The sequence below is a fragment of the Drosophila grimshawi genome, unplaced genomic scaffold (assembly GCF_018153295.1).
Source record: "Drosophila grimshawi isolate 15287-2541.00 unplaced genomic scaffold, ASM1815329v1 contig_44, whole genome shotgun sequence".
Lineage (NCBI taxonomy): Eukaryota > Metazoa > Arthropoda > Insecta > Diptera > Drosophilidae > Drosophila > Drosophila grimshawi.
The window spans coordinates 3167426-3193255 of NW_025063240.1; the positions used below are offsets into that span (position 1 = coordinate 3167426).

Here is a 25830-nt window from a genome sequence, read left to right on the forward strand (position 1 = left end):
ATATGTATATTTATATGCCCATACTTATAGACTTTTCTAGCAAGTACTTACCACTTCAAGGGATTTTTCAAAAATTTTGCGAAATTGTTTTTTCTACATTAGTTGATTAGTTGATTTTTTACATTTAGTTTATGCTTATTTATTGTACGTGTATTATACAAACAACATGCTATCGAAACAAAATCAAAAACAAAACACTCTTTTCATATTCAATGCAATAATATTCATTCATATATTCAGTTTGCTTCAGCTTTGCCCATAAGATAATATTAATAATAATACTTTTCAAATGCGTTGCACAAACCAAGGCGCTGCTCAAAAGTATGCAACACAAGATTTATTGGAGCGCTGAAGAGAGGGCAGCACCAAATTAGAGATATAAAAAAAAAACAAATCGAATTTAGTTGTAGCTATAATATTTGAATACTTCTCCAGGCATTTAGCATGAAACATTAAGATTTAGATTTAAAATTGAATAGAGATATCTGATTAGCTTTTCTAGGTTGTTAATATTGTTTTATGGCAAATTAACATAATAGTTGCATTGGCTGATAGTTTGCTTTTAGGCTGTTGCATAAGATGTTTTCGAATTGGACGCCAACGTTTCTAACTAACTACTTGGAATTGAACAACTTTTAAATACTAATAGTTAACTAGAGAATTAACAACAAATTTGACACAATTCAAGGCTCGGATGTGCCATTTGCATTGTGATCGCGCTCCTCCGAAAGGTCCAAGAGCTGACTCCAATTGGCATTTAGACGTACGATTTCCATGTCTCGACGTAGCTGCTGCAGTGGATCACCTTCATTCAAGCTCTCACAGTCGTCCAGGACGCGCGTCACATGCTCCAGTTGATTGGCATAGATGCGCAGACGTTCCACATTGTTGTTATCCGGAGGCGCCGCAGCAGTATTGACCTGGCCAAGGATCATTTTGGGTTAAAATTATGGCAAGTGCTTTGAGGACTCACCATTAGCTGACTGCCGCTAAAGTTACGCAAATAGCTGCTGACACGTGCATCCTGTAGCTGGCCGCCAGTATGCCACATCTTTAACAGATTCAAAATGCCCAGAACGTCGCCCTGTTCGGGCTCCTGATTGGGCGACAGCAGCTGCATGGGCGGAAACTCCGTGGTTGGCGACAGCTTCTTGTAGCTGCTGCACAATGTGCTCAGCGTGCAGATGTCCTCATTGAGGCGCTGCCAGCCGGCCAGCCAGCCAGAAAGCATAAGCAGGTGCAGGAGCAGGAGCAGGAGCAGTGGCAGTGGCAGGTTAATTTGTGATGATTACGAGTAGAGTATTGGCAATTAGTTAACGGATTTCATTTCAAACGAAAGAGTGCGGTTTTGAACTTGATTTGTGACTGTGACTGTCCATTGGATGATGAACATGAATGGTTGGCATGAGAAACAAATGACAAGAAATGATAGATGACAAGATCGTAGATGGTAAACGAATCAACTCAATATATATATAAAGTAGGCCAAGAGTTTGAGTTTATTCTAATCAAATAATACGTGTAATTGTATGACTAAGAATACGATTAACATAAGATAAGATCAGCTGCTCGCTTTCGCTGCTCGATCGAGTGTTTAACATATGAAAATATATCTGGCGACTAAACGATAACGATATATAGAAATGTCTTCGAAGGGGTGCGCAACACAAAAAAGTCCAAGAATTAAAAATAAAACGCGGCTCAGAACCTTACGTCGATCTCGTTGCGATGACGCTGCATTTCCGATTTGGCGCCACTCAGATCACTGCCCTTGATCATTAGCTCCTGCGTGGCGTCCATGAGCTCGTCCTGCAACTTCAGATTGACGTCCTCCAAGTCTTTTAGCTTCTCCAGCATATCTTCCTTATGCTGCTGCAGTTTGTTTCTGCAAAATGCAAAAATGGGTAGCCAGATTAAATCATTTGCATCACTTTGGGCAATTGAATCGCACTCACTTGTCCACGATCAGCTGCTGAATGCAATTGTCGTTGTCCAGCTGCACAAGCCGCAGCACCTTGAGCAACTTCGTGACCAGAGTGTCCACCTCAATCACCTGGTCGACAACCGCCTGTGCTGTGCTGTACTCCATCAGCGATGGCAGCTCTGCCAAAGAGTCGTGACAGCTGAGCTCCTCGGTGTTGCACGGATCGCGATTGTTGCTGCAAATACATGACAATTAATACGTGTAGAGGTGAAAGGTGGAATTCAAAATGGAATACTCACTTCATCGGCAGCACGCTGAGCTTGTGAACGTGCATTTCCATCTGCTGTCGGTTGGTTATCGCTTGCGAAAGCTGCTGCAGTGAATCATCCCCCCCATTGGCCGTCGTTGGCTGCTGGCTGCACTGGCTGATCAGCTCCGTGGGCAGCTCGATTTGGGAGATCATGCCCGTGCACGAGGATACCATGTTGTGAGAGTGCGAATCCGGCTGCACCACATCCTCTAGCACGTTATCCATCATGAGCAAACAGGGCTGCAAAGAACAATTGGATTTATCACAATATTACAATGGGCATAAATGCTATTGGTGATTGATGCACTTACCTCAGTTTCCGAGTCCAGCATTTCCGTGGAATCAGAGTCGTCTGTTTATAAGCAAAAATTAGTTACAATTTCAACAGAGACCATAATCGCTTTTATTTGCTCACCTCCATTGCCATTGAGATTGGGCTGCTCGTTGCTGTTCGTCGTTGTTGTGGTATGTGCTGTGCCTGCTCCAGTTCCAGCTCCTGATGCTGCTGATCCGCCAGATCCTTGGCCATTTCGTTTGCCCGCCTGTCGCAGCGAAAGACGCTTGCCCGAATGGGTAGTCGCCTGGCGTATGGCACCGATGACGGCAGCTATGAAGGACTGATTGCGTTGCGGCGACAGCGAGCCGTCGCTGGTGAGAATCAAGGTGTGCAGCTCATCGCCTGCCATTGCAGGACTCAACGGCAAATCCAGTCCATTGGGCTTGAGGCCGTTCTGGGCGAGCTCCGTCTCCGCGGCGAGCGACTCTGCCTGGAATCGTATGTCCTACAGAAGAGCAAAAATAGATTAGCCTATGTGCTCCACTCACACAGCATGATGTACAACTCACCTCTAGATCCTGCTCGGAAATGCTGTAGGAGCACACCAGCTGCTCCACCAGATTGTCCAGTCGAGCATGGAGCCCGGACAGCGCTGTCGAGGCACCAGCCACAGCTGCATTCTGCTGATGGATCAGCTCCCGCGATTTGTTCTCCAGCGCCGCATATTTCGTTTGCAGCAAACGATTCTCCTGCCGACGCTGTTCGTTGAGACGCACCAGGTGGCGGCACTCGTCGCGCAGCACTTTCGCCTCGTCCTCGCGATTGGCCAGCTGCGCCTTGGCCGCCTGGTGTTCCGTCTCCAGCTCGCGCAGCGCATCGCACTGAGCGGCCTTCTCGTGCTGCAGGAAATCCTGCAGCTCGCTGGACTCCAGCTCAATGGCCGCTTTCTCCTGCAGCAGCAGCTGCTGCGTGCTCAGCGAGCGACGCATCTCCAGCTGCAGGACCCGGCACAGCGCACGCAGCTGTACAATCTCCTGCTGGCGCTCGACCAGTTCGTGGCCACTCAATTGGATCTGGGACTCAAGCATGAGGAGGCTGTCGTGACCGCTGCCATCGCCACTGTCCTCCGATGTGGGTGTGCCCGCACTGGCACTGCAGACGCGCGCCATTTCCAGCATGCCCATTACCCGTTCCGTATTCAGATGCAGCTCCTGCTGCATGGCCAGTTTCTCCTCGCGTTCGCGCTGCAGCTTGCCGCTCAGCTGGCGCACCTCCTGGCGCAGCTGTTCGAGCTCATGATCTCGCTGATCAGGTTCCGCTTGCGTGCTCTGATCCAGCTGCTCCACAGCGTCCAAGGCGCGCGTCTGCAGCACACCACCGCCCAGCACCTGCTCCAAATCCTCGCTGGTCAGCGCCGTCTGCACCGCTGTCTCGTGATAAATGCGCGTCCGAATCGGCTGTTGCTGTGGGCGACGTAGCGAATTGACCTTGGCGGTGGCTGTGGGTGGCGCCAGGCTGCGCCGACTTGTGGGCATGATCATCACCGACGACGTCATGCGTGCATCCACAACAGCCGCCCGACTGATGGAATTACTGCGCGACAATCGCCCCACACTCAGATCCTCCACAGATTGTTGCTTGCGCCGGCGAGGCAGAGTTCCGCCTGGTGGGATTGAATAGATTGATTTATGCAAAAAAGAAAGGCAACCGTGACAGCTTACCTGGCGCTGGACTGTGTCGCAACCGGTTGGCCATCACATCCGGGGTGACAGACATGCCACGACGGGCACCTGCAGCGCCGCGATTCGCCGGCCAACGTCCGTCGTCCGAGGGTGTGCCGGGTGTGCGGGCGCGACTGAGAGATGGGGTGCGCTGCATCTGCACCAGTCGCTGCACGGATTGGGCGCGATTCAGGGCGCTGGGCAGCGTGTCTGGCTTCTGTGGGCGTGGGGTGCGCAATGGCGTCGCCGCATTCGACGGCACACGGAACGAACTCGAGTTGGAGATGCGTGGCTTCTCCCGGGCCGGTGTTCCCGCTGTTCCCGTTGCGGGCGTGTTGTGGGCGCCGTTGCGTGGCAAACTGGCGGCCCGTTTTAAATTGGCCACACGACCGCGCAGCTGCTCCGGCGATTTGCCCAATGATTCCGGTCCGGACTCCGGCTCGAACATGGCCACCTTCTTTTTGATGCTGCCATTGCAGCGACGCGGCGGCGGCGTCTGCTGCGAGCACTCGCTGCTCTGCTCGCTGGGCGAGATGTTGCTGCTGTTGATCAGATGCAGCTCACAGCTGTCGTAGATCTCCTCGAGGCCATTGCTACTGGTGTAGCCGCCGCTGGTGCTACTCAAGCCACGCTGCAGCGTCTGCCGCGACAGGCAACAGCTGCTGGGCACATCCAGGCCACTATCGCTGCCATCGCAGTTGCTATGTGTGGTGGTGGTGGTGGTGCTGCTAGCCACCACTGTCATGGTCATTGTTTCGCTCTCGCCCAGCTCCAGGCTGGCCAGGCACATTGCCAGCTGCTGCTCCGTCTCACTGGCCATTTGCTGTTGCTGTTGATGTAACTGCTGTAACTGTAATTGTGGATCCTCCATTTCGAAGAGCGTGCCGGACATGACACAGCTCACCGGCTAAGAGAAACGGAGAGAGAGAGAGAGAGAGAGAGAGAGGAAGAGTGTTTGGTTAGTGCGAGTGATTCACGGTGAAGCGACCCAAATTTTGTATGCGGCATGCGCGTATTTTTGGGATGCATTTGGCATTTTAGTTGCATGCCCCCCAACGTCGTCGCCCCGCCGGCAGTCCAGATTTTCCTGCCCGCAAAAACGAGTTGCACACGACAACGACCTTTTGGCAAACGGGGCATGCCGCATGTCTCGCTCACTCTCCCCTTTTGCGGTCAAGTTGGACGATCGTCGTCGTGCTGACAACTCTGGCCAGCTGCTGGGCCAGGCTCTTGATTGACTTAAACTAGTTCACATCTGACACTCGACTGGGGACACACAACGGGGCCACACTGCATAAGTTATGAGCTGTTCCTCTCATCAAACATTTGGCAACATTTGTGAGACGCACACTTGTCTTGGCCCCAAAAATTCGTGCCACATTTCGGTCACCTTTTTGAGTTACCAATTCAGATTCACATTCACATTCGTATTCACATTCCTATTCGCATTCGCATTCGTATTGTTGTCCCCGCAATTCGTTTCACAACCCATCAACATGCATCATCATCTATTGTAGAATATTTATAAACCTTGCATGTGGCATTTGAATTTAGCCCACGATATTAATAAGTTCAAGAGGCAACTATCGCTTTCCTACTACCCTCAAAAGTTGGCCAACTTTAAGTAAAGTAAAATAATAGTATCACACCGAAAATATAGGTATTTGCTATGGATATAGAGATATAGTTAGGTTCAAGAAATTGTAATTCCAAAAGAAGATGCGAATAGAAACATAAAAAGACTAATATCATAAAAGTATTTTTTTTAAATTTTAAAAAATAAGTGAAATTTAAAGCTTTTGTAAATTTTTGTTATACATATCAATTAAATTTTATTAATTTTTTTTTAGGTACAAAACAATAAAACCAAAATTGTTTTTGGCGTTTAAACTTTTGAACTTTAATAATGGTTTTAAAAACTATAGTTGATGCTAAGAATGGATTATAAATAAATTATCCAAAATTATAAGCTTTAATAAAGTAGTGTTTAATATGAAGCTAGTGTTTCTTTATCTTATTACGGCTAGTAAAGATAATGTATATCTACAATTAAATTCAGAGAACAGACCACAAAATTAAGTTTCGTATTGTGCTCAAAACGCTTTTCAAAATATTATATTAATTTAAAATCTTTGCGGAGCTTGAAGAACATGTTTTTCCACTTTCCCATTTAATGAATAAGAAAGAAATTGGTTCATTTAAATTATTAATAGGTGAGGGCATAGAAGGTTCGTTGTACTGCCACCAACAATTAGTTGCTTGTTATTGTTTTGTTTGGTTCCAAACACGCATCATTAGTGGCTGCTTGTTATGCGATCTGCCAGAGATTTTTGGCCAAATTTTGTAGATTTCATCATCCGCACAAGCTGAAAGCGAAGTCATAATGAAGTTGCTCCAGTTTTCAGTTAATTGGAATTTCATTTGTGGCTAATTGCAATTGTAGATATAAAGTTGGGCGTAGCTATAACAATGGGAGGAAGCTGAGCTGAGCAAAGAAGAAAAAGTAGGAGTAGGAGTAGTTACCAAACTAGTTTTTGAGTATTCCATAGAAACGAGATCCTGTTAAACGACCTTGGCTAGAACATGTTAAAAGCTGAAACATGCTTTAAGCTCGTTTGTGCCATGTGGCAGCTAAAGTGTTGAGTGTTGTCTTGTGGCAGGCAGGCATGAGGAAACGAAGAGGCAGGCTGGAGATGATAGCGGTCTAATGAAGGGCACTTCAAGCGCGCTGAACAGGCGACAACGAGGCAGACTGACTTTGAGTGTCGCACAAGGCAACGACGTTGTCTTTGTGCCTCCAGCGAGGCATAGCGAGGAAGCGATGCAAGAAAAGCATAGCAAATTTCCATAGCCATCAAGCCACACAATACAGACACAGACACACATACATACACACACACAGACACACACAGATAAGCACACACAGCTGCAGCGCAATTGTTAAAGCATGAAAAAGTATCTGGTAGATTCATAGATGCAGATGCGCACTGAAAGCACAGCGATGCAACATCGAAGCCATCTTCAATGGTCTGGCAGCGCTTCGGGCTGGGGCTGAGGGCTGGAAATGAAGTTGTCGCTGCCCATCGATCGCTGTGGCCCTGACAATGAAAGATTGAGCTGTAAGCTTGTATCTTTTTACTCTTTTTTTTACAGCTGTCTGTCTGTCAGTCGGAAACTCGTTTTGTTCAATTCTATGCCAAGGGAAAAAAGCAAAGAATGCTTTTGCATAAACCGGAAACCCAAGCTGCATTCGCTGGCCATGCTCAAGGCGAAAGCGCCGCCCACCCAGAGGAGAAGCAGGTGGCCATTGCAGAAGGGTTTTCTATCATCTTCATCAACTTTACGGCTCATTAACTTCAATCAATGAATGATGCTGGCGGGGTCAACTCGGTTTCCTACTTGCTGCAATGCGCTTAATTCGATTAAGGCTGAAGTAAAGCGAACGCAGGCAATGCCAGCGACATTTGCCAAGTTAATTAAAGCAACGAGCATCGACTGCGATTAGCGTGTTTTAAAAGCGCGTAGAGTTTCGCGCTTTTTTTTGCCATTTATTCGCAAGTCGAGCAAACTAACTTGTGTGTCAGAGGGGGGGTTGGTGGAGGGGGAAATAGCACTGACACTGCAACACAGTTGACAGTCAGACGCATTGCGGCAACGTGAATTGGATTACCAGTATGCAACTTTCGATTGATGTGAAAAACTCGACCAAGTTGAGAAAGTTCATTGGCTTATTTTAAGATAATTGTAAATTTAGATATCAGATGAACATTTTTATGAAACAAAATGAATATTTACATGTTGCCTAAGGAGGAAACGCTTTGACGGAAATGGATGGAAAATATGTTGATTTCGTGAAGTTTACAATGCATTGAGGGAAGCGTCTCCGGCTCCATAAACCATATATTTATTTAATGTTGACTAATATCAGCCAACACAGAAAAATACAAAAAGTGGAAAATAATTTAAATTAAACTAAAAATAAAAAAAAATTATTTAAATTAAATAAACAAGAAATATTAACATGAATTTTCATGGTATTTAAATGCAAAATCGTAATGGTTTTTTTCACGAGACAAGACGTTTAAAATTGAATTCTTAATGATAGAAATCGGTGACTCTGAATTATGCAGAGTACTCGAAAAGATTCATGCAAGGAATACTTAGTAGTACAGCGCTTAAGAGAAAGCCGGAAGAAGTAGCGGGTTGGTCCAGAGGGAGCAAGACAATTAATTTGGCTCAACAACTGAGTGGAATCGATTTCATTATTTAGTAATTTAAATACAAATATAACAACTAGCATAACACGATAATTAGTTAAAGAGTATATATTCGTAATCAGCATCATTAGCTGATTCGAAATAGCCATGTCCATCCAGTTTTTCTTGTGCAAGCTAGTTGCTCAGTTTTGTAAGCTATCTTAATGAAACTTGTCATGAACAAGTCGCAATTTCTGCAGGCAGTATCAGGAATTATCACTATAACATAAAGCTGCCACATTCGTCATGGATTTTATAAGAAATTCCTAAGATAAATTTCATGACCAGTACTTTTATTCAATGGAATGAGTGCATCAAGTTTAACAAAAATAATCTTTTTACTAAGCATTCTGATTCGAATTGTAAAGAAAACAGTTGCAATGACTTTGCAAAACAATACCAAAAAATACTACAGCTCTCAACTGTGCAATACTCTGTTGTCAGTGTAAGAACAGGTCAACACAGATGATTTAAAAAATATTCCGATTTATTGGATTTATACAAAGTGCATAAACAAAATTTTTCGGGCTTATATCGTTTGAAATAAAATTCAATAAATATAAAATCGCTTATAGTTGCAAAAATTCAATTATCATATGAATGTACTTTAAAACTAAACATAACAAATTTAAAATTATTTAGAAATAACTTAATGCATTAAATGCATTTTATTTAATTTATTTTGTAGCACGTTTATTATTTATTTTCGACTCAAATGCACACCATTTTCTATGCTGGTTTTATATATTTATTACTGAAATTTAGTGCAAATCTATTTATGAGAATATTGAAGCTAATCAGAAAAAGGCAAATAAATTCCACAATGACTGAAAAACTCAACTCAGACTGAGTTATGGGCCATAAAAACTTGTTCATATTTGGAGATATATATATAGTAGAGAAAGAGATGTATAAATATTTATGCACTCGTTTAGTATTATCATGCAAATGCTCATCTCGATTGTGTGGCATAACAAATTCTGTGCCACATGTTGGGCAACTGTGTGTGTGTTTGTCTGAAAGAGGGAAATACGTTCACTTGCATAAATTTCTCTCAGCTCATTGTTGCTCTTGTTGTTTTTGTTGTTGTTGTTGTGGCAGTTGCATTGAAAACAATTTATATCCATGCCTCGCATTTATGGCAATTTATTTTGTGCTGTCTACTGAGGGGCCAGCTCTCAGTTCTCACTGCGCTCCTAATTCCCCCAGTGCCCACCTCCCTCTTGCTTCTTCTTCTCTTTTTTGTTTTTTATTTGGGTAGGTGGATCCAAATGTCGCGACTATTTTAATTGATACTGAAATTCGAATACGCTGGCAATTCTCACGCTTCGACAAATCGACAAACAGGTGGACAACAATAATAAGCTGCAGTGTGTGTGTGTGTGGAGGGGGGCAAGGGAAGTTGCCACGCCCCTGCTCAATGTTGCTGTTGTTGGTTTATTGAACACTCCTCGTCGTCGTCACAGCACTTCCTGTGGCAGCAGCGACAAAGACGACGACGACCCACGAAACTCAAATGAACTGAAACATTTGTGCTGCGAATTACAATCGTGGCCCCGAGGCCCGCATTTGACGCAGCATGCCCCCCGGCCAGCTGTCCCCTTGCCCCGTTGCCACGCTGCCCCGTTGTACGTTTCACAGTTATAATGAGTTGCAGTTGCAAGTTGCGCGCCCAGTTTTGTGCTGCCTCAGCTATTGAAAATTGTGCGCAGAGTTTCGGCTCGAATCGGTTTGGAATGGAATGGGGCAGAGTGAGGACGAGTGGGGTGGAGTGGGGTGCGGCAGGCAGACAGGCAACGGGGCACACTCTTCCGGGTTCTACTGGGCTTCGCTCTCGCTCTCGCTCTCTCTTTCGCTCATCTACACTCCCTCTCTCCCTCTCTGTTAATGTTTTGGAGTTTTCATTTGATTGCACCTGCAGACTGCGAGCGCCAGCCACAATTTCTAATTTTTGTTTTATGTTTGACTCTCTGTCTCCTCCCGCTCCTCCCCTTTGGAGTTGTTTTGAATATGCAGCAGGGTGGGTGGAGGGAGGGGAAATGCAACGCTGCCTCGTGTTTAATGAATCAAAGAGAATAGAGAAGTCGCAAATCGGGCGGCAAAGACGCATGGCTAGGCAGGGGGTCAATGGGGGGAAGGAGGTGTGCAACGTCTGGCGTGGCCAGCTGGGCTGTCACGAACACGGGTTTGGCTCTGACTATTGGGTAATAACAACAACAACAACAACAACGACTGAACACCAACAACTACAACAACAAACCAAGCAGGAAGAAGCGACCAACTGAATCGCTGCGCTTTTTGAAGTTACTCTTGTTATTGTTGTTGCTGCTGCTATTGCTTGTTGTTATTGTTTCTGATATTGTTGTTGTTGCCCACTAACATAAACTATAAACAATTTTTCGGCGGCTTCTCAGTCAACGGCAACGGCACGCAAAAGTTTCGTTTTGCATCTGTTGAAAGTCGAAGATTGAGCAACCGAAGGCAAATTGCAAAACACGAGGCAAAACAAAACAAAAAAAAAAAAAAAAAAAAAAAACAGAACTGCGTTGAAGTCGTCCCGTCCCAACTTATATAGAATCATAAACTGTGCCACAGATTACACCGTGCAACATGCAACACACAGCAAATCCATCAAGCAAAGCACGCCTAACCCTGTTTCTAAAAATTCACAAAACAAAAAATAACTAATCAGCCGTAACAAAATTTATTAGTCGTTGTTTTGAGAAATTCCCCAACTGAATATATACATACATACGTATATATATATATATATATATATTATATATACTCTAAACTAAAATACTCCATGCTCGCTCAAGTGTATTCGAACTGTTTGTCTGATAATCAGTTTTGGTATATATATTTATATACATATCTATTTATACAGATACAGATAAATGAAAATAAATAATTCATTTCAGCCAGTTTGTGTTTACCAGCACAAATTATTGTATTTTATAAGCCTAACAAGAGAGGTTTCTTCACTTGACTTAAAAGGTCTCGAGGCTTTTTAAAGTTTTATTTGGCAAACTTTTGTAATTTACAATGAAGTTGTCAAAGAAAGTTATTACAGCGAAGAATAGATTAGATTGACAATCATTATCTTGATCAATCAAGATTAAGGCATACTTCAGATGTTGTATTAAGTACGTTTAATTTGATTAGTAAGACTACACTTTTTTACCAATGAAATCGCTTTCAAATCATGTATGATGGATTTAGTTTATAAACTATAATTGAACTATTTTAACGAAACCCGCATGAATTCCAATATGATACAACATAAGAAAATATATACACATATATTTCGTTGAAATACTCAAAGATGACTTAATTTCAAAAAGTGAATCTCGAAAGAAATGCTCCAATTGCTGTAAATCAAAAGCGGGTTGCACAGTGTGTGTTGTTTATTTAGCTGTTGTTGATTTAGACCAAAAAGAAAGAAGAAAAAAGCATGAAAAGAAAAGAGAAGAAAAGAGAAGTCCGCAAAAAGTTCTGTTGCTTTTTAGTTTAGTTTTCTTAAGCTGCTGAGGGCGGATCGTTCATTGGCCCTGCTACGCTATAACTCGTCGGATCATATTGGAATTGGATGACTAGTGTTTTCCTCTATCTGAGTCTAACTGTCTCACCTTCTGTCTGTCTGTCTGGGTGTGTGTGTGTCTATTTGGTTTCATTAACAGCACATTGCTGGGGCAATTACGCCAACAGCCGAATTTGTCTTTCGTATGGCAGAGAAAGTCTTTGGTTCGCTTCATTTTTCTTTTAATGCTCGGCAAGAAAAATAAAACTCTTTATGACATATACTTTATGTGTACATACACACATTTACATACAGAGAGATAGATATAAACATACATATATACTTTTCACAACCAATGCGCACATATAACTAACTATATTATCACAGTAACAATAATGGGAAGCCCACTTCACGCTTGGAGGGATTCCTGCATTATTTTTATTTTTGTAACTTTTTGCTTTAAAGGCATGCGCCACATGACACTCTGCCAAAAGGCGTCGAGAGGGGAGGAGCAGGCGGAGTCGGAGGTGGAACTGGAGCTGGAGCTGGAGTTGGGCAGAGATATGTGAGAGCCACAGTCTACAGTTTGACCATTGACCGACTAGACTTGCAAAGTAATCATCATATAAACAAAAGCAACTACAACAGAACGCAGCGAAAATAGAAACTGTCTGGCAAGTATTTAAAATGTCGACCAAACGAGGGCAGGGGCAGGGGCCAGAGACGGCGTCTTGTCTCGGCTGAGAGCCGCGCTGATTGTCAAACAAAACTAAACGAAACTAAACAAGGAGAACCTTCAAGCAACATATTCTTGAAATGCAATGCCCCAAATCCTTTTGTGCGACGTAAACTGAGCCTCAACACAAAAGCCAAACAGTAAAAACCATTTAGTCTCAAGTTCTCAGGGTTCTCTGGCAGCTGCTTGGCTTTGCTATGCTTGGCTCCACTCTAACATTTAGCTGAGATTTGACCTTGAAATTGGCAATCAAAAAAAGCAAAGTCAAAGCTAATTTATGTGCATAAATATCATCATAAACAAAACGTTGACAAGATTTTTTTTATCGCTACATGTTTTTATCGAAGAGCAGTTTGCCTCAGAAGGAAACCGGAAAGGGGTGGGGCGGGGAAGGGTGAGCAGGAGGAGGAGAGGAGTGCGGTTTCGAACTGTGCAAAATTCGCACAGTCTCAAAACAAGTTCAAGTTTCAATGGCACTTTTTATCACACTTAATTTGCTTGTGATTATCAAAGCAGCTGGCAGCAAAGGGTGTGGAGAAAACTGGAATACAATTCAAGTAAGTATTTGTACATACAATTGTGGGTAATCGTTCATTCATATATATTCATGTACCGACATGTATTTATAAGACCTGTTATCGGCTCAGATAAGGCAACAGGCCACCCATTAGAATGCAGCCAGAAGTGGAACAAAAAAAGAAAGCAAACAAAATAAGGCTGGCAAATTTTCGGCTGATAAGATCGATTTATTTAGAAAATGAGAATGTGTCAGGGGAAATTTGGTGCTTTGCAAATACATTGAAAACATTAATTAATGTCGGAAAACATAAACAAGTCTTAAGCCAACCTGTTAATAATTGTAAATGGTTATTTCTGTTTTTTTTTGTATTTTTAGGTTGCGTTTTGCGTTTTTTGCGTAGCTTTAAAAAGTCATAAATAAGCTGCAGCTTAATCAAACGTAGTAAGAAAAATTTATGGACTTTTTATACTTTTAATTGACTTTGGCTTAAGGTTAGTAGTTTTAAGTACATCCCCATTGTTAACTAAGCAGCAAATTTGATTGTAAGCTCAACTCTCTAATCTTAGTTTTCACTTGGCACTAAGTTGACTCGGCGCCATTTAAGATTTTCTCTGTCAATTCGAACGACAAACGGATTAATGAAGCTAAATTGGTATTTTCCTCAAGTGGCTGCTGCAACTCTGCCGCCGTCGGAGTTGCCCCCAGCCACGCGTCCCTCGCCCACCACCCAGCCCAGCAGCAGGCGCCTCAAATTGGCGCGGATGCGTAATTAAAACGGTTCGCACATCCGTTCCTCATCATTAGCTCATGCGACGATCATTAGCTCAATATGAATATGCTGACCAAACACAAACGACAAAAACGTTCAATAATCGGGGCAAATGACTGACTAGCTGATTGATTGATTGATTGACTGAAATTGCACTCTTCCTGATTGCTGCCGTTTGCCTTGCGTCAAAATCGATTAACGCTCAAGTCATGCAACACAAAATGAGTTTTGACGCTGCATAAAAAATAAAGTCATATCGAACGTTCAGGAGGCCCTTCATCTTTTGTTTTTGCCACGAGCTGCTCCCCCTCACTCGCTTGACCTTTCAACTAGCCAAAAACCAACAGAAGAGGCCAAGTAAATATCAAAAACCATTAGGAGCGGCCCACAAGACGACAATGCGACAATGTGACGCCAGGCAAGTCGAAACGCGACCGCAAAGAGCAAATAACTAAGTAACTGAACAACTGAATAACCGAAACACCACCTCTGACCGACCGCCCACCAGCATGGAGACCCACACTCTCTCGGTCGCAGTCGCAATCCCCATCCCCATCCCCAATCCCAGTCGCTGCTTCAGCCTCTATCATATTCGATAACAACTTTCTACTCGCAGAAAAAATCAGCAAGACACAATTGAAAGACTGAACAATGCACTGTAACAAGTTAAATAACAACTCAAATAGGAGATTTTTTATTATTAGTTGCAGACAAGGATTTTCATCAAAATTAATCCAACATCACAAAAAAATACATATTTTTAAAAAGACCTGCGATAGAAATGTTCATCAGTAAGCCAACAAAATTATTTGGATGACTCTCTCCTTCCCCCTCTCTCTCTCTGTCTCTTAGCTTTTAGTTTTACAATTCCTAACGTTCAACAGTTTTTTGTCGGATCTGGTTTTTTCTGGATTTAGGCAATAAATGTTGAACCATTTTACATTTTAATATCCCCAGATTTATTGTATTCTTTAAATTTTTCTTTCTTTTTTTTTTTTTAATTTTAAATTTTACTCAAATTAAATTAGAGTTGTCAACTAACATTAAAATGTGAAAAAATCGACTTTTATGTAAACAATAAGTGGGCGTGGCCAACAGGTAATCTTAGCTCAAACTGTGAAGATCGTCAGTAATGCAAAAGTTTGCAATGAAAAGCGTTTCAATCATAAAAATGATTGGAATCAACTCAAAGTCAGCATTAGAGTTGCAAGCTCGCTTAAAAAAAGAAGAAAACAGTGTATTAAATTTGTTACTCACCCACAGAGAGCAGTAAGCAGCAATAGGAAAAACTGTGCCAGCGAAGACACTCAGTCAATTTGGTTTTTGTTGCTGCTGTTGTTGTCGATAGTTGCTGGTGCTGTATTTATTGTTGTTGTTGTTGTTGCTGTTGTTTTGATCGTGTTGGTGATTCCTGCAGTTGTTTTGCGCTGATAAAAATGTCAGAGGGTCCCCCAAGGCATATACACACACACACATACAAACATATAGAGTATAGTCACCCTTCTCTTTTGTGTGTTGATTTTGTGTGTTTGTTTTGGAGTTGAGAGCAGAGAACAGCAATGGATGTCTGTTAAAATTCTATTATTATTGCTCCCATAGCAGCAACAAAAAAAAAAAAGCCAGTAAATTTTGGATGGTAAATTGCGTTGTTGTTCGCGGACGGGCGGATTCTGAGCGATTTCGCGATTTGCGAACCGTTTATAAATTAGTGCAAATTGAATGCACAAATATTACACACACACGCACACTCTCAAATGGCCAGGTGAATGTTAATGGTAACGGGCATTGTTGCTGTTGCTGTTGTTGTTGTTGTGGCAGCTGCGCAGGCGACAGCTGGGCAGGATTTTAATTCAATGGCGCGCTTCACTGCTGCCAGCAGAACCTTTTGTCTGCCTTTGCAGCAGTTTATAATTATGTGCCTGTATTTGTAAAGGTCCTAGCACACACACACGCCACGCACACTCACACACACACACACAGAGACGTAGGCACATGCAGAAGACGCGTTTTAAACAGCGCGAAAAATCGATGGCTTGGACAATATTTCGTTGTTGTCTTAACAATTCACTGGAAAATAGTAACTAGCAGGCAGCACTAGCAGCAACAAAAACCATTTTAGATTGGACGGCACATCGATTAATTTGAAAACGTTGCACTTTTTATTTTGCTTCGCACGAATTCAAAGGCTTCAAAGGAAAACCCGTTCAGGCAAAAGCGCCGCAACGAACAGGACAATTCCGAAACGCGCCCGCCTGGGCCAACAACAGCGGCAAAACTGTTTACAGCATTGCGCTAGCAGACACTGCTAACAGTGCGTTCAATTAACAGCTAACAGCATGTTAAACAAACCGAAGCCGGGTAGCCGGTGAATAGTGTGGCTGCAAATTGCTCGAGCGAATATACCACAAATATGACGGTATGTTTTTGGCACTTATTATTGGGAAGTAAGTGCTGCCAATCACGCGAAATAATTTAAATATTTATACGTTTTTTGTAAGAAAATGAATTTTGTTTAAATTGTAGTTTTTACTTTACTTAATATGTTAATATATCAGTTAAATCCAATTAATTTCGATTCTAAATGTTTTTATTTACTTAATTGAACAAGATAAGACTGAAATTGCCTTTTGTAGTCACATTCCAGTTGTCAATTTCTTACATCCTTGTTGGGGATTTTATGCTTAAGTTAATAAAGTATAAACAATTTGAAGGAAGCGACTCCCACATCACGTAATACACTAATGCTCTAAGTGAGAAAAAGGGACGAAATACTTGAAACAACAAAAATTAAGTTAGGATAAAATTTAAAGAGAATTAAGCAAAATGTATAAGAAATAAACAAAACAAAAATTGAATATAATTGGAAAATACCCATAAATATTTACATACAATAGTTATTTTGATCCATTGCAAATTGCGTTGAAATTAATTGTTTAGCCATTTATTAGTTTTCGTACGATTTAGTTTTAGTTTAAGAGCTACATAAAAACCCGGGAGAATATCACTCGGAAACTCATAACTTATGAGATGTGCTTGGGGCCACTAGTGAAAAAATTCAACATAAATGCCGCAAGGGATACAAAGGGGGAAGTCGCTTAAAAACAAATTTATATATATACATATATAAATATATATATAATATATTAATAGTACATCGATAATATGCTCGTAATGGATTTGCTGGCTGCGATGAAGACGCTCGCCGAATGATCAATGACCGATAATCGACAATCGATAATCGAAGATCCCTTACTGCAGATATAGCCTATGGTAATCGTTGGCGCCAAAGGCGCAGTTGCATTTGGGACACTTGCGCTGCCGCGTCTCGTATCGGGTGCGCAGGCAGTCGTAGCAGAAGACATGAAAGCATTTGGATAGAACTGCATCCTTGCGCTTCACCTTGCATGAGGGACACGTCAGCGTCTCCTTGTATTCCCTAATCTCCTCGATCATCACCTCATCGATTGTTGTGCCCGACATTTCCATCTTCTTCATGCGCTCCGCCTTTCGCTTGAACTGCGCCAGCTCCTCCTGCAACCGTTTCGTTTTGTAGGCCTCCGCCTCTAGGGAGCTGGTCTTCTCGGCGACCACCTGTTGAGCCTCCTTCATTTGGGCATGATACTTCTCCAGATGCAGCTTGAGATCCGCCGCCGATTGGGCCGATTCGATTGCTTTGCGCTTGTGCATCTCCATCGCCTGTTGCCGGAGCATCAGCTCTTTCTCAATGGACGCGACGGTGGCCTGCAGGGTGCGCTCCTTTTCCTCCAGCTTGCGCAGTACAATATGCATCGCTTCGATCTGTGTCGATGCCGTCGCCATTTGATCCTCCAGCACCGTCTTCTCTTCGCGCAACAGTTTGTGCAGCTGATTGGCCTTAATCCGCTCCGACATCAGCTTAAAATTGGCATCGTCCTTTTCCCGCAGCTGTTGAATGAGCCGCGAGTTCTGCTCCTGCATATCCTCGAACGCCTGACCCGTCACCTCCATCTCGTTGAGCAGCGCCTCTTCCTCGTGTGAGCCAACAAAGGGTCGGTTATAATTGGCGCCAGGCTGTCCGCCACCTGGTCCTGGCGCACCGCTCCACGTATTCTCCGTGGGCTTGTGGTTGGCCACCTGTTTCTGCAACTCGTATTTTTGCTCCTCCAGCTGCTTGATCTTGCGCAGCGCCTCCTCGTCGGCCAGTTTTTTGCGCTCCTCTCGCTTGCTCTCCTGCAGCTTTTTCAGCTGTTGTCGCAGCTCCTCGATCTCGGACCGCAGTTTCTTTTCGGTCGCCATGAGCTGCACCTTGTCGCGCTGATCCTTCGAAACGCCTTTGTATGTCCAGCAGCAGCTTCATCTCCTTCTGATCGTTCAACGCTTTTCTGCAAATGGAAATTGCAAACAGTGAATTATTTTGTGTATTTTTCAATGGATTTTAATCGAGGATTTTGCCATAATTATTAATCCTTACTTGAGTTGCGCTTTCAGATCCCGTACCGTTTCACTTTCGGCGGCTTTCAGTTCCTTGGCCTTGATGCCATCCTTGGTGTCCTTCTCAGCCTTAACCGCATTTGTGCTGCCAGTTGTGGTCGCCGTTGATGCATTCGCCGGACCGGGTGAATCCTTTTTCTCAGCAGCTGCCGCTTCGCTGGACGAGAGCTTCTCCTGCTTGATGCTGGGATCCTTGACATCCTTGCCGCTCGCCTCATCGTCCAGTTCATCTTCGGCAATCGCTGAGTTCTCCTCCTTGATGGCCATGTTGGCATCGCCACTGGCACTCCCAGAATTAGTGAGACCCGTGGCGCCGCCCGCTGAGTTGTTGTTCGAATTCTCCTCCTTAATATTGGCAGCGGATTCCTGTTTAACTTCCTCGCCGGCCGCCGCTGCAGCCGCCTGCTGTTGCTGCTTGTTGCCCTCGAGTTTGGCCTGTGCCTCCTCCAGATCCTTGCGCATCTTGACCATGTCCGTGGAGATGTCCTTGTACTTGCGCTTGTATCGCTGCACCTCGCCCTTCAGCTGCCCGTTGTGATTCTGCAGCGAGGTGATCAGATGCCGCATCTCTCGATTTATCGGCGCCGTCTGCTCGTTGGCGGCCATATTCTGCTCGAATTCGATGCGCAGCGTTTCATATTCTTTGCGTATGAGCGCAAGGACATCCTCCATTTGGATCATGTCGCTGCGCACCTTCTTCTGGGCAATCAGCTCCTCGCTCTCCATCACCTCGATCTGGCGCAGATGCTGATTCTTGCTCGTCTGCAGCAGATTGCGTGTCTCATCCAACATGGTCTTGATCTGCATGGACTCGTTGTACAGCACCGAGAATTGCGACTGCAAGCATTTGTATTCCGTTGTCTCCACAATCACCGACTCGGGCAGTTGACGGATCTGCAAGACAGAGAGAGAGACTATAATTTACAAGAGTTAAGAAATATTAATTCTATTCATTGACTTACATCCATTTTAAGTTTCTCTACTTCTTTGAGGGTTTCGCGATGCGTGGCATGCAGTTTGTCCAGTTCCTGCAACCGATTGTTGGCCAGCTCGCGATGTTCCTCCAGCTCCTTTTGCAGCTCCTCCAGATGCTGACTATTTACATTGGTCGTTGCACTGCCGCCGCCGACGGTGGCGGTTCCAACAACTGAGCTGGACGTCTTGCTGGTGCTGTTGCTGCTGCTCTTGTTAGGATCTCCGTAGATCTGGTGATAAGCCTTGAGCTTCTCAATGGCCTCGGCCAAATGATTCTCCAGCTTATCGTTACGACAATGGATTTTCTCCAGATCATATTGCAACTCATCGATTTGGTTTTTCAGTTCAGCGTTCTCCGTCTCTTTGGCAGTGAGCGCGTCCTGGTATTCCTTCATCTTCAGTGACATCGTGTGGAATTTCTCGTGCAGCGACGTATTCAAATTTTGCAGCTTGTGATTCTCTGTCATAATCTCAATATGCGTTTTCTTTAGCGTCTCCTCGAGCGCATGGATGCCCCCCATACTCGCCGCTGACGCTGCATCCGCCTCAGCGCCGGCCTTGACTTTCTGCTCCTCATCTCCACCTCCTCCAGCAGCAGTTGTGCCCTGCGCCAAACTATCGCCACCTTTTAGAACAAGCGTTATCTTCTCATTCCGTTGCATTAACCTATCAATGACTTGAACGATTTTGGCCACGGCACGCTTCGACACCTGCACCCGATTGGCCAGCTTCTCGTCCAGTTCCTCCTTGTCCCAGGTGGATAGCTGGGTGAGAAACGATGTAGTTACCTCGTTCTCATTCTTATTCTCTAGCTCGTCGGCCGTCTCTGCATCGAATCGTTGCAAGAGCACCCTTATATCCTCATTGAGTTGATTCCAATAGCGATTGACCACATTGAGGACAGCATCGTCCTGCGTCTGGCGTTTCTCCAGTTGCTCGATGCGATGCCGTTGTTCGGCCTCGCAACGCATTCGCTGCTCTATGCGCTGAGCGAGTTTCTTGTTCTGAAACTCCAACACCTTGATATCCATCTCCTCGAGCGTCGACACCGGCCCAATTAAGTGCGGCTCGAAGTGCACCTTTTTGATCGGCGGCTGACCTGCGGCCGCTGCAGCAACCAGGCAGCTGCTGCCACCGCTGCCACTGCCGGTGCCGGTGCCGCTGGCATCGTCAGCGCTACGTTTTGACATAATTTCTAAACTGTAACAAAAATATTATGCAAAAAAAATCGATTACTCTCCAGTTTTCTTAGTATTATTGATTTTCGAGTTTCGTGGCTGTGGTTGTGGCTGTACTCCATTTTTTTACTGTGTGCGGCTCGACGGACGCTGCCAGCTGGAACTGGGCGCGCCTATTGTCAAGTAGGTCGGAGCTGCAAACAAAATGAACAAATGGAGTGTGGGGCGCTTACCTTAATTTCTGGTTTGTACACTTTTTAGCTTAACATTAATTAATAATTCAACAGAGCGGCAGAATTCTAAAAGAGTTTTCTACTAATTGCTTGCTGTGTGTAAAGAGTTGCATTGTACATGATAGAGCGTGGCGGTCAGCCGATTACTAAAATCCAATGGGCTCGATAGTTTTTGGAACGTATGCCATAACTAGTTCATTTTACTTGCAGTTGGCAGCCCCCATTACTAAAGACATCCCAATAAAATGAGAAATATAAATGAATATTAGGTTAATTGTACAATATTTTCAATGTCAAGTAATGGTTGCATCGAATGCAATAGAAAGAGCTACAATATCACTTGATAAGCAGTTAACAATAAGTTAACAACCTTCGATATTTGCGTAACAGAACGACATATTTGGCCTTATTGGCTTATGTTAGCTAACATGTTACTAGTATACATCGATACCTACCCTACAAATGGATCGAACTGTGCAAAACAAATTGTAAATAAAAATGTAGGTGCAGCTCCGCCTTCTTGGTAACGAATATAATTTTGCTCCAGCAGATTGAGGAGATCTCTGCAAGACATGCGATGCTGAATAATTGCGTAGTGTGACCAATCACGAGTAACTTCCTCCGTGAGATCTGCGACAGGGATTCTCTGAGAAGATTAAGTTATTGCTGCATTCACAAGTTATTCAGAATTACAAATCGCCTATGTATTTATGACATGCCCAAGAGAATTTATGACTGACTGAAATTATCCTGGTTAAGTGTACCCGTTAAAATTGAGTCAATATATATTTTCACTAAATAGAAAAAACCTGCAAATTTTTAATATGTGATTGGTTAAATAAGTTGACCACATTAAGTAGATCATACATTTTACACATGTATCAAAACTGGAACTTCATTTTATGCAACTTTGGTGCTTTTTTCTGATCTGAATATTTATCATTGAGCTCAATTTTAGTAAATGGATTTAAAACACAAATCATAAGAAAAGAGTGTGCCCCATATTAATATTATTTTGCCATTTTGCTGCAACAGGTGCATCGATACTTTTGAGCTTTACAATATATCGAGTATAATGTAATTTGGTTAGAGTTCAATCTTTTGAATCAGCAAAGCTTATAATTTGCAGAGCACCAAAGGAGGGATATCAGCTTTCTCAGTGGTAATCTAATGGGATTTGGAAAACGAGCTATAACTTGAATGCTTCCAATGCACTTAAATTAAAGCTTAAGATCATTATATGATGTGGTTGAAAATAAAATAAAAAGGATGCACCAATCGTAAGCATGTCTCAGTAACTGGAGGCTGAAGAAATAGTTGATAGTTGATAAAAATCATTTTCTTAGAAACTTTAAAGAAGTAATGAAGCTATGAAAAATAGCTTGCGAGCTGTCTCGCTTTAATACTTTGACTACTTTTATTCCCTATAAGAGACATTATCCGAGATATTATTACAAGTGCTAATTCAGCCACTCAATACTGCTCTAAATAAATAAATAAATAATGCTCTTAATTTCTGATATATATCCTGATTTAAGTGACGACGAAGAACAAAACTTTAAAAACATTTTAAAATCACGAGCACATAATATTTAAGGAATCAAAAATCGAATTGCGGTCGAATAGAAAACGAGAACTAATCACGAATAAATTTTAAGCTAAATTAATAATACCGAAATAAGCTAGTAAACGCCTCTAAAATCCATTACTGCCTATTGACTGCCCCAATTTTCGGTTTTATTTATTTGAGACAATAATTAATTTTGCAAGTTATTATTTGCATTAAAGTTGCTCGATTTCGTGACAGCAGGCAATCAAACAGAAGAAAATGCATTGAGGATTGTTTGCATAATTCGAACTGGAAGTGAGTTTAAATTTATTGAACATGTACATTTTGACAATTTGGTTGAATTGAACGAGGCGATCTATGCACATGTAATTTAATTTGATTAAGTTGTTTTGATTTGTTTTTAGTTGAGAGAGCGTGTGTGTAATGGAGATCAATTAGTAGTGGATGGAGTGGAATGCACTCGAACTGGATGAGGATTGCGACTAGAACGATGAGTATTTGAGTGCCTGGCGCAAGGTCATGCAGTCGACCTCGTCAATCTTGCAAGTGTTCGCCTTGATGTTGATCTCCTCCTCCTGCATGACCTGGACATGCATCAGATACCGCATGGATGCCTTGTTCTCATTGAGCTTCTGATTCAGTTTGCACACGGATGCCTTCAAGGCCTGCAGCTCATTGTATAGAGCATCCTGGACCATGTCACAGGTTAGCTCAAGCCCGGGACGATGGGCACGATTGCTGAGACGCGTCTGGCATAGAGTGATCGCTCGCTGCTTGTCGCACATCTCGCGCTCCAGTTCGTTCATGTTGCGCTGCACTTGATGGATGTGATCCATGGTGTCCTTGTGCTTGTTCTCCAGGCACTGCTTCACGTGCTTCGTCTCCGCGATGCGCCGATCGAACGCCTCATTGGTGCGATCCGTCTGATTCTGCATGTCCTCGCAGATCTGCTTCAGAAGCAGGTCGATGTAGGCGCGCAGCTGTCCAGCGGACACCAGAGCCTTGGCGTTAGCCTCCAGATTCTCATACGTCTGCGCTTGCCACTCGGTAAGCGAGAATTGACTTGGGAAAACAGGTGGGCAGCAGGAGCATTAACAGTATCTGCAATTAAAATCGTATTTGATCTGACCTACCAGTGCTGCTTGGACAAATCCTGACCCTTGCCAAGGTCATGCTGGAAGTCCTTCAGCTTGAGATTCTTCTCGTCAATGGCCAGCGATTTGTCCTTGGCTGCCAGATCCTGATCCAGCAAAAACATGGCTGCACGCAATTTGCGAATCTGCTCCTCGGCCTCCTTCAGTGCCGCATCGGCCAATCCCTGACATCCCTTAATGACCTTCAGTTCGCGACGCAGCGACCGATCCACCTCATCATCGCACAGATCGACGCCGATGCGTCCCTCGCGCAGAATCATGCACTGCTTGCATATGGCCAGTGACTTCTCTTTGAGGAAGTCAATGGCGCTGAGGACACGATTGCGATAAGTGTTCAGTGTCTCATCCTCCAGAGCGGCCGTCTTCTTCTGACGATTTAGTTCGTCGACCAGGAATCGAATCTCGCTGGTACGCTCGCGCATATGATGCTCGACCTCGCGCTGCCAATTCTTGGTGGTGTCCTTCGTCTCATCCACCACGCGACGCGACTCCCTAAGCAGTTAGAAAGAGGAGTAGGAGTGAAAGAGAGTCGCTACTGCAATTACTTACTCGACAATACGCTCGGCGAGTTTCTCCTGATCGCAGGTGATGCGAAACTTGATCTTGTTATTATAATCCCAATCCTCCTCCGAGTATCGAGGCGGGCACTTAGCCACCGGACCCAAATGTTTGCCAGCCAGCTGCAGGCCCGTTATGCGACGCGTCTTCAAATTCGGCAACATGGTCAATAATGATGCACTGCCTCTGCCTCTCAATCGGTACCTCTGTCTCTGTCTCTAACTCGGTGTGTTCGCTTGATATCAAATATATATATTTATTTATATAGTATTGCGTAAGAATTGAATATAAATTTTAAAGGTTACGTGTGCGATTCTTTGCACTCATTTGAAGACACTTCTCGATTTGTGAGTGTGCTTTTGGGATTTGTGATTTCTTGTTTTTTGTTTGATTTTTCTCAGGAAATCATTTGACTGGCACACTTTGCTTTCGGCTGTGTGTGTAATATGAAGTAGTATATTGTAGTCTACCTGACAATGTGACGAGCTGACGACCTGCCTCCGAATCTGTAACAACTTCAACTGCCGATTCAGCTGCTGCTGTTCCTCAAAGGTGCAGTGGAGTTAGTTAAATCGATTCATGCTAAGGAATTTACGGTTGCCTAGCGGTATTTATTATTATGCCATTCCCTGTTCACACACACGTACATATGTGTGCATGTGTGTGTGTGGTAGTCAGGGCACCTGTCTGTGCCTGTGTATGTGGCTCTGTCACCTGGCAGTCAAATTGGGTACAAACGCAATCGTCCCGGAGCTGAGCTGGGGTTTCTTGGGCGCTCATTCAATTGCAGGATTCGGTGGCAGGCGCGACTCGTCCTTGTGGTTTTTTGCCTTACAGTTTAAAAATAGCTGTGCATGACTTTCAAGCAGCTAGCATGGATCGATTTATGTATGTTAACATACTTTCGCTTTTTGCCTTTATTTTATTGGCAACTGTGCAAAACTTTTTCCTTTTTTTTGGCATTAACTTATGCTAATCAACGGCAGCTGCGTGACAGGATGGGCGGTATCCCAGTGGGCGGAAAATATATTGCGGAAATTATGAACGAAAATTCACCGATTGAAAGTGATTGAATACATTTATTTTGGCAGCAGCGATACATGAAAAACATAAGCTGAAGGTTGAAAGTAGGTGGGAATTTGTAATTGATACCAAGATGCATTTTAATGCTTAAGAATGGAAATGATTCGCAGAAAAGAAAGAGTTATTCATTATATTGTTCACTCCTATGCGAGTATGGAATAGCATCTTCCTATTTCAGCACTTTTTCGAAATTTGACTCGCTATTGGCTTTAAAGGATTGTGAGGTTTGTAGAAGAAAATGTATCAAAAAATGTAAGTGTAGGTCACAAAAAATGAAACTAAATTGGCCATTCTAATGAATATCTTTCAAACAACTGATAAAAAGAGACGATTTAAAATTGAAAATTTCTCATAAATCGGTGATATCCTCGTAAATTATGCTAGGCAGCCAATTGATTGAAGCATATCAAAATTGTTTGTTTAGTTTAGGGAACAAGGATTTTCTGACTACGGCGAATTTCTGCTTCCGAAACTATGCCGCAATTTGAGAGAAATCCTTTTGGGCAATTTAGCCGATACATCAACCTATTTGTGTCACCGGTGAGTGTACATGCTTTCCTCAACAATAACCTGTAA

At 43.5% G+C, this 25830-nt stretch overlaps 3 protein-coding genes across 3 annotated transcripts; all 3 read right to left on the reverse strand.

The window, feature by feature from the left end:
* Positions 1-114: 114 nt before the first annotated feature.
* Positions 115-16284, reverse strand: LOC6557563. The gene is made up of 10 exons (XM_001985366.3): positions 15291-16284; positions 4233-5139; positions 3081-4174; positions 2650-3016; positions 2546-2586; positions 2224-2474; positions 1956-2159; positions 1714-1885; positions 974-1201; positions 115-920 (listed from the first exon to the last, which is right to left on the reverse strand). Exons 2-10 carry the CDS (start codon positions 5122-5124, stop codon positions 684-686), a joined length of 3486 nt encoding a protein of 1161 aa, XP_001985402.2. The 5' UTR covers positions 5125-5139; positions 15291-16284; the 3' UTR covers positions 115-683.
* A 351-nt stretch (positions 16285-16635) lies between these two features.
* LOC6557545 (E3 ubiquitin-protein ligase Bre1) lies at positions 16636-20961 on the reverse strand. Its single transcript, XM_032738608.1, is given in 5 exon segments — positions 16636-18351; positions 18353-18394; positions 18484-19397; positions 19466-20678; positions 20890-20961. Coding segments are annotated over 4 exon segments (3228 nt in total). The 5' UTR covers positions 20669-20678; positions 20890-20961; the 3' UTR covers positions 16636-17282.
* A 1768-nt stretch (positions 20962-22729) lies between these two features.
* On the reverse strand, positions 22730-24561 carry LOC6557566 (tektin-1). The gene is made up of 3 exons (XM_001985364.3): positions 24163-24561; positions 23593-24105; positions 22730-23521 (listed from the first exon to the last, which is right to left on the reverse strand). Exons 1-3 carry the CDS (start codon positions 24333-24335, stop codon positions 22942-22944), a joined length of 1266 nt encoding a protein of 421 aa, XP_001985400.1. The 5' UTR covers positions 24336-24561; the 3' UTR covers positions 22730-22941.
* Between the last annotated feature and the right edge of the window lie 1269 nt (positions 24562-25830).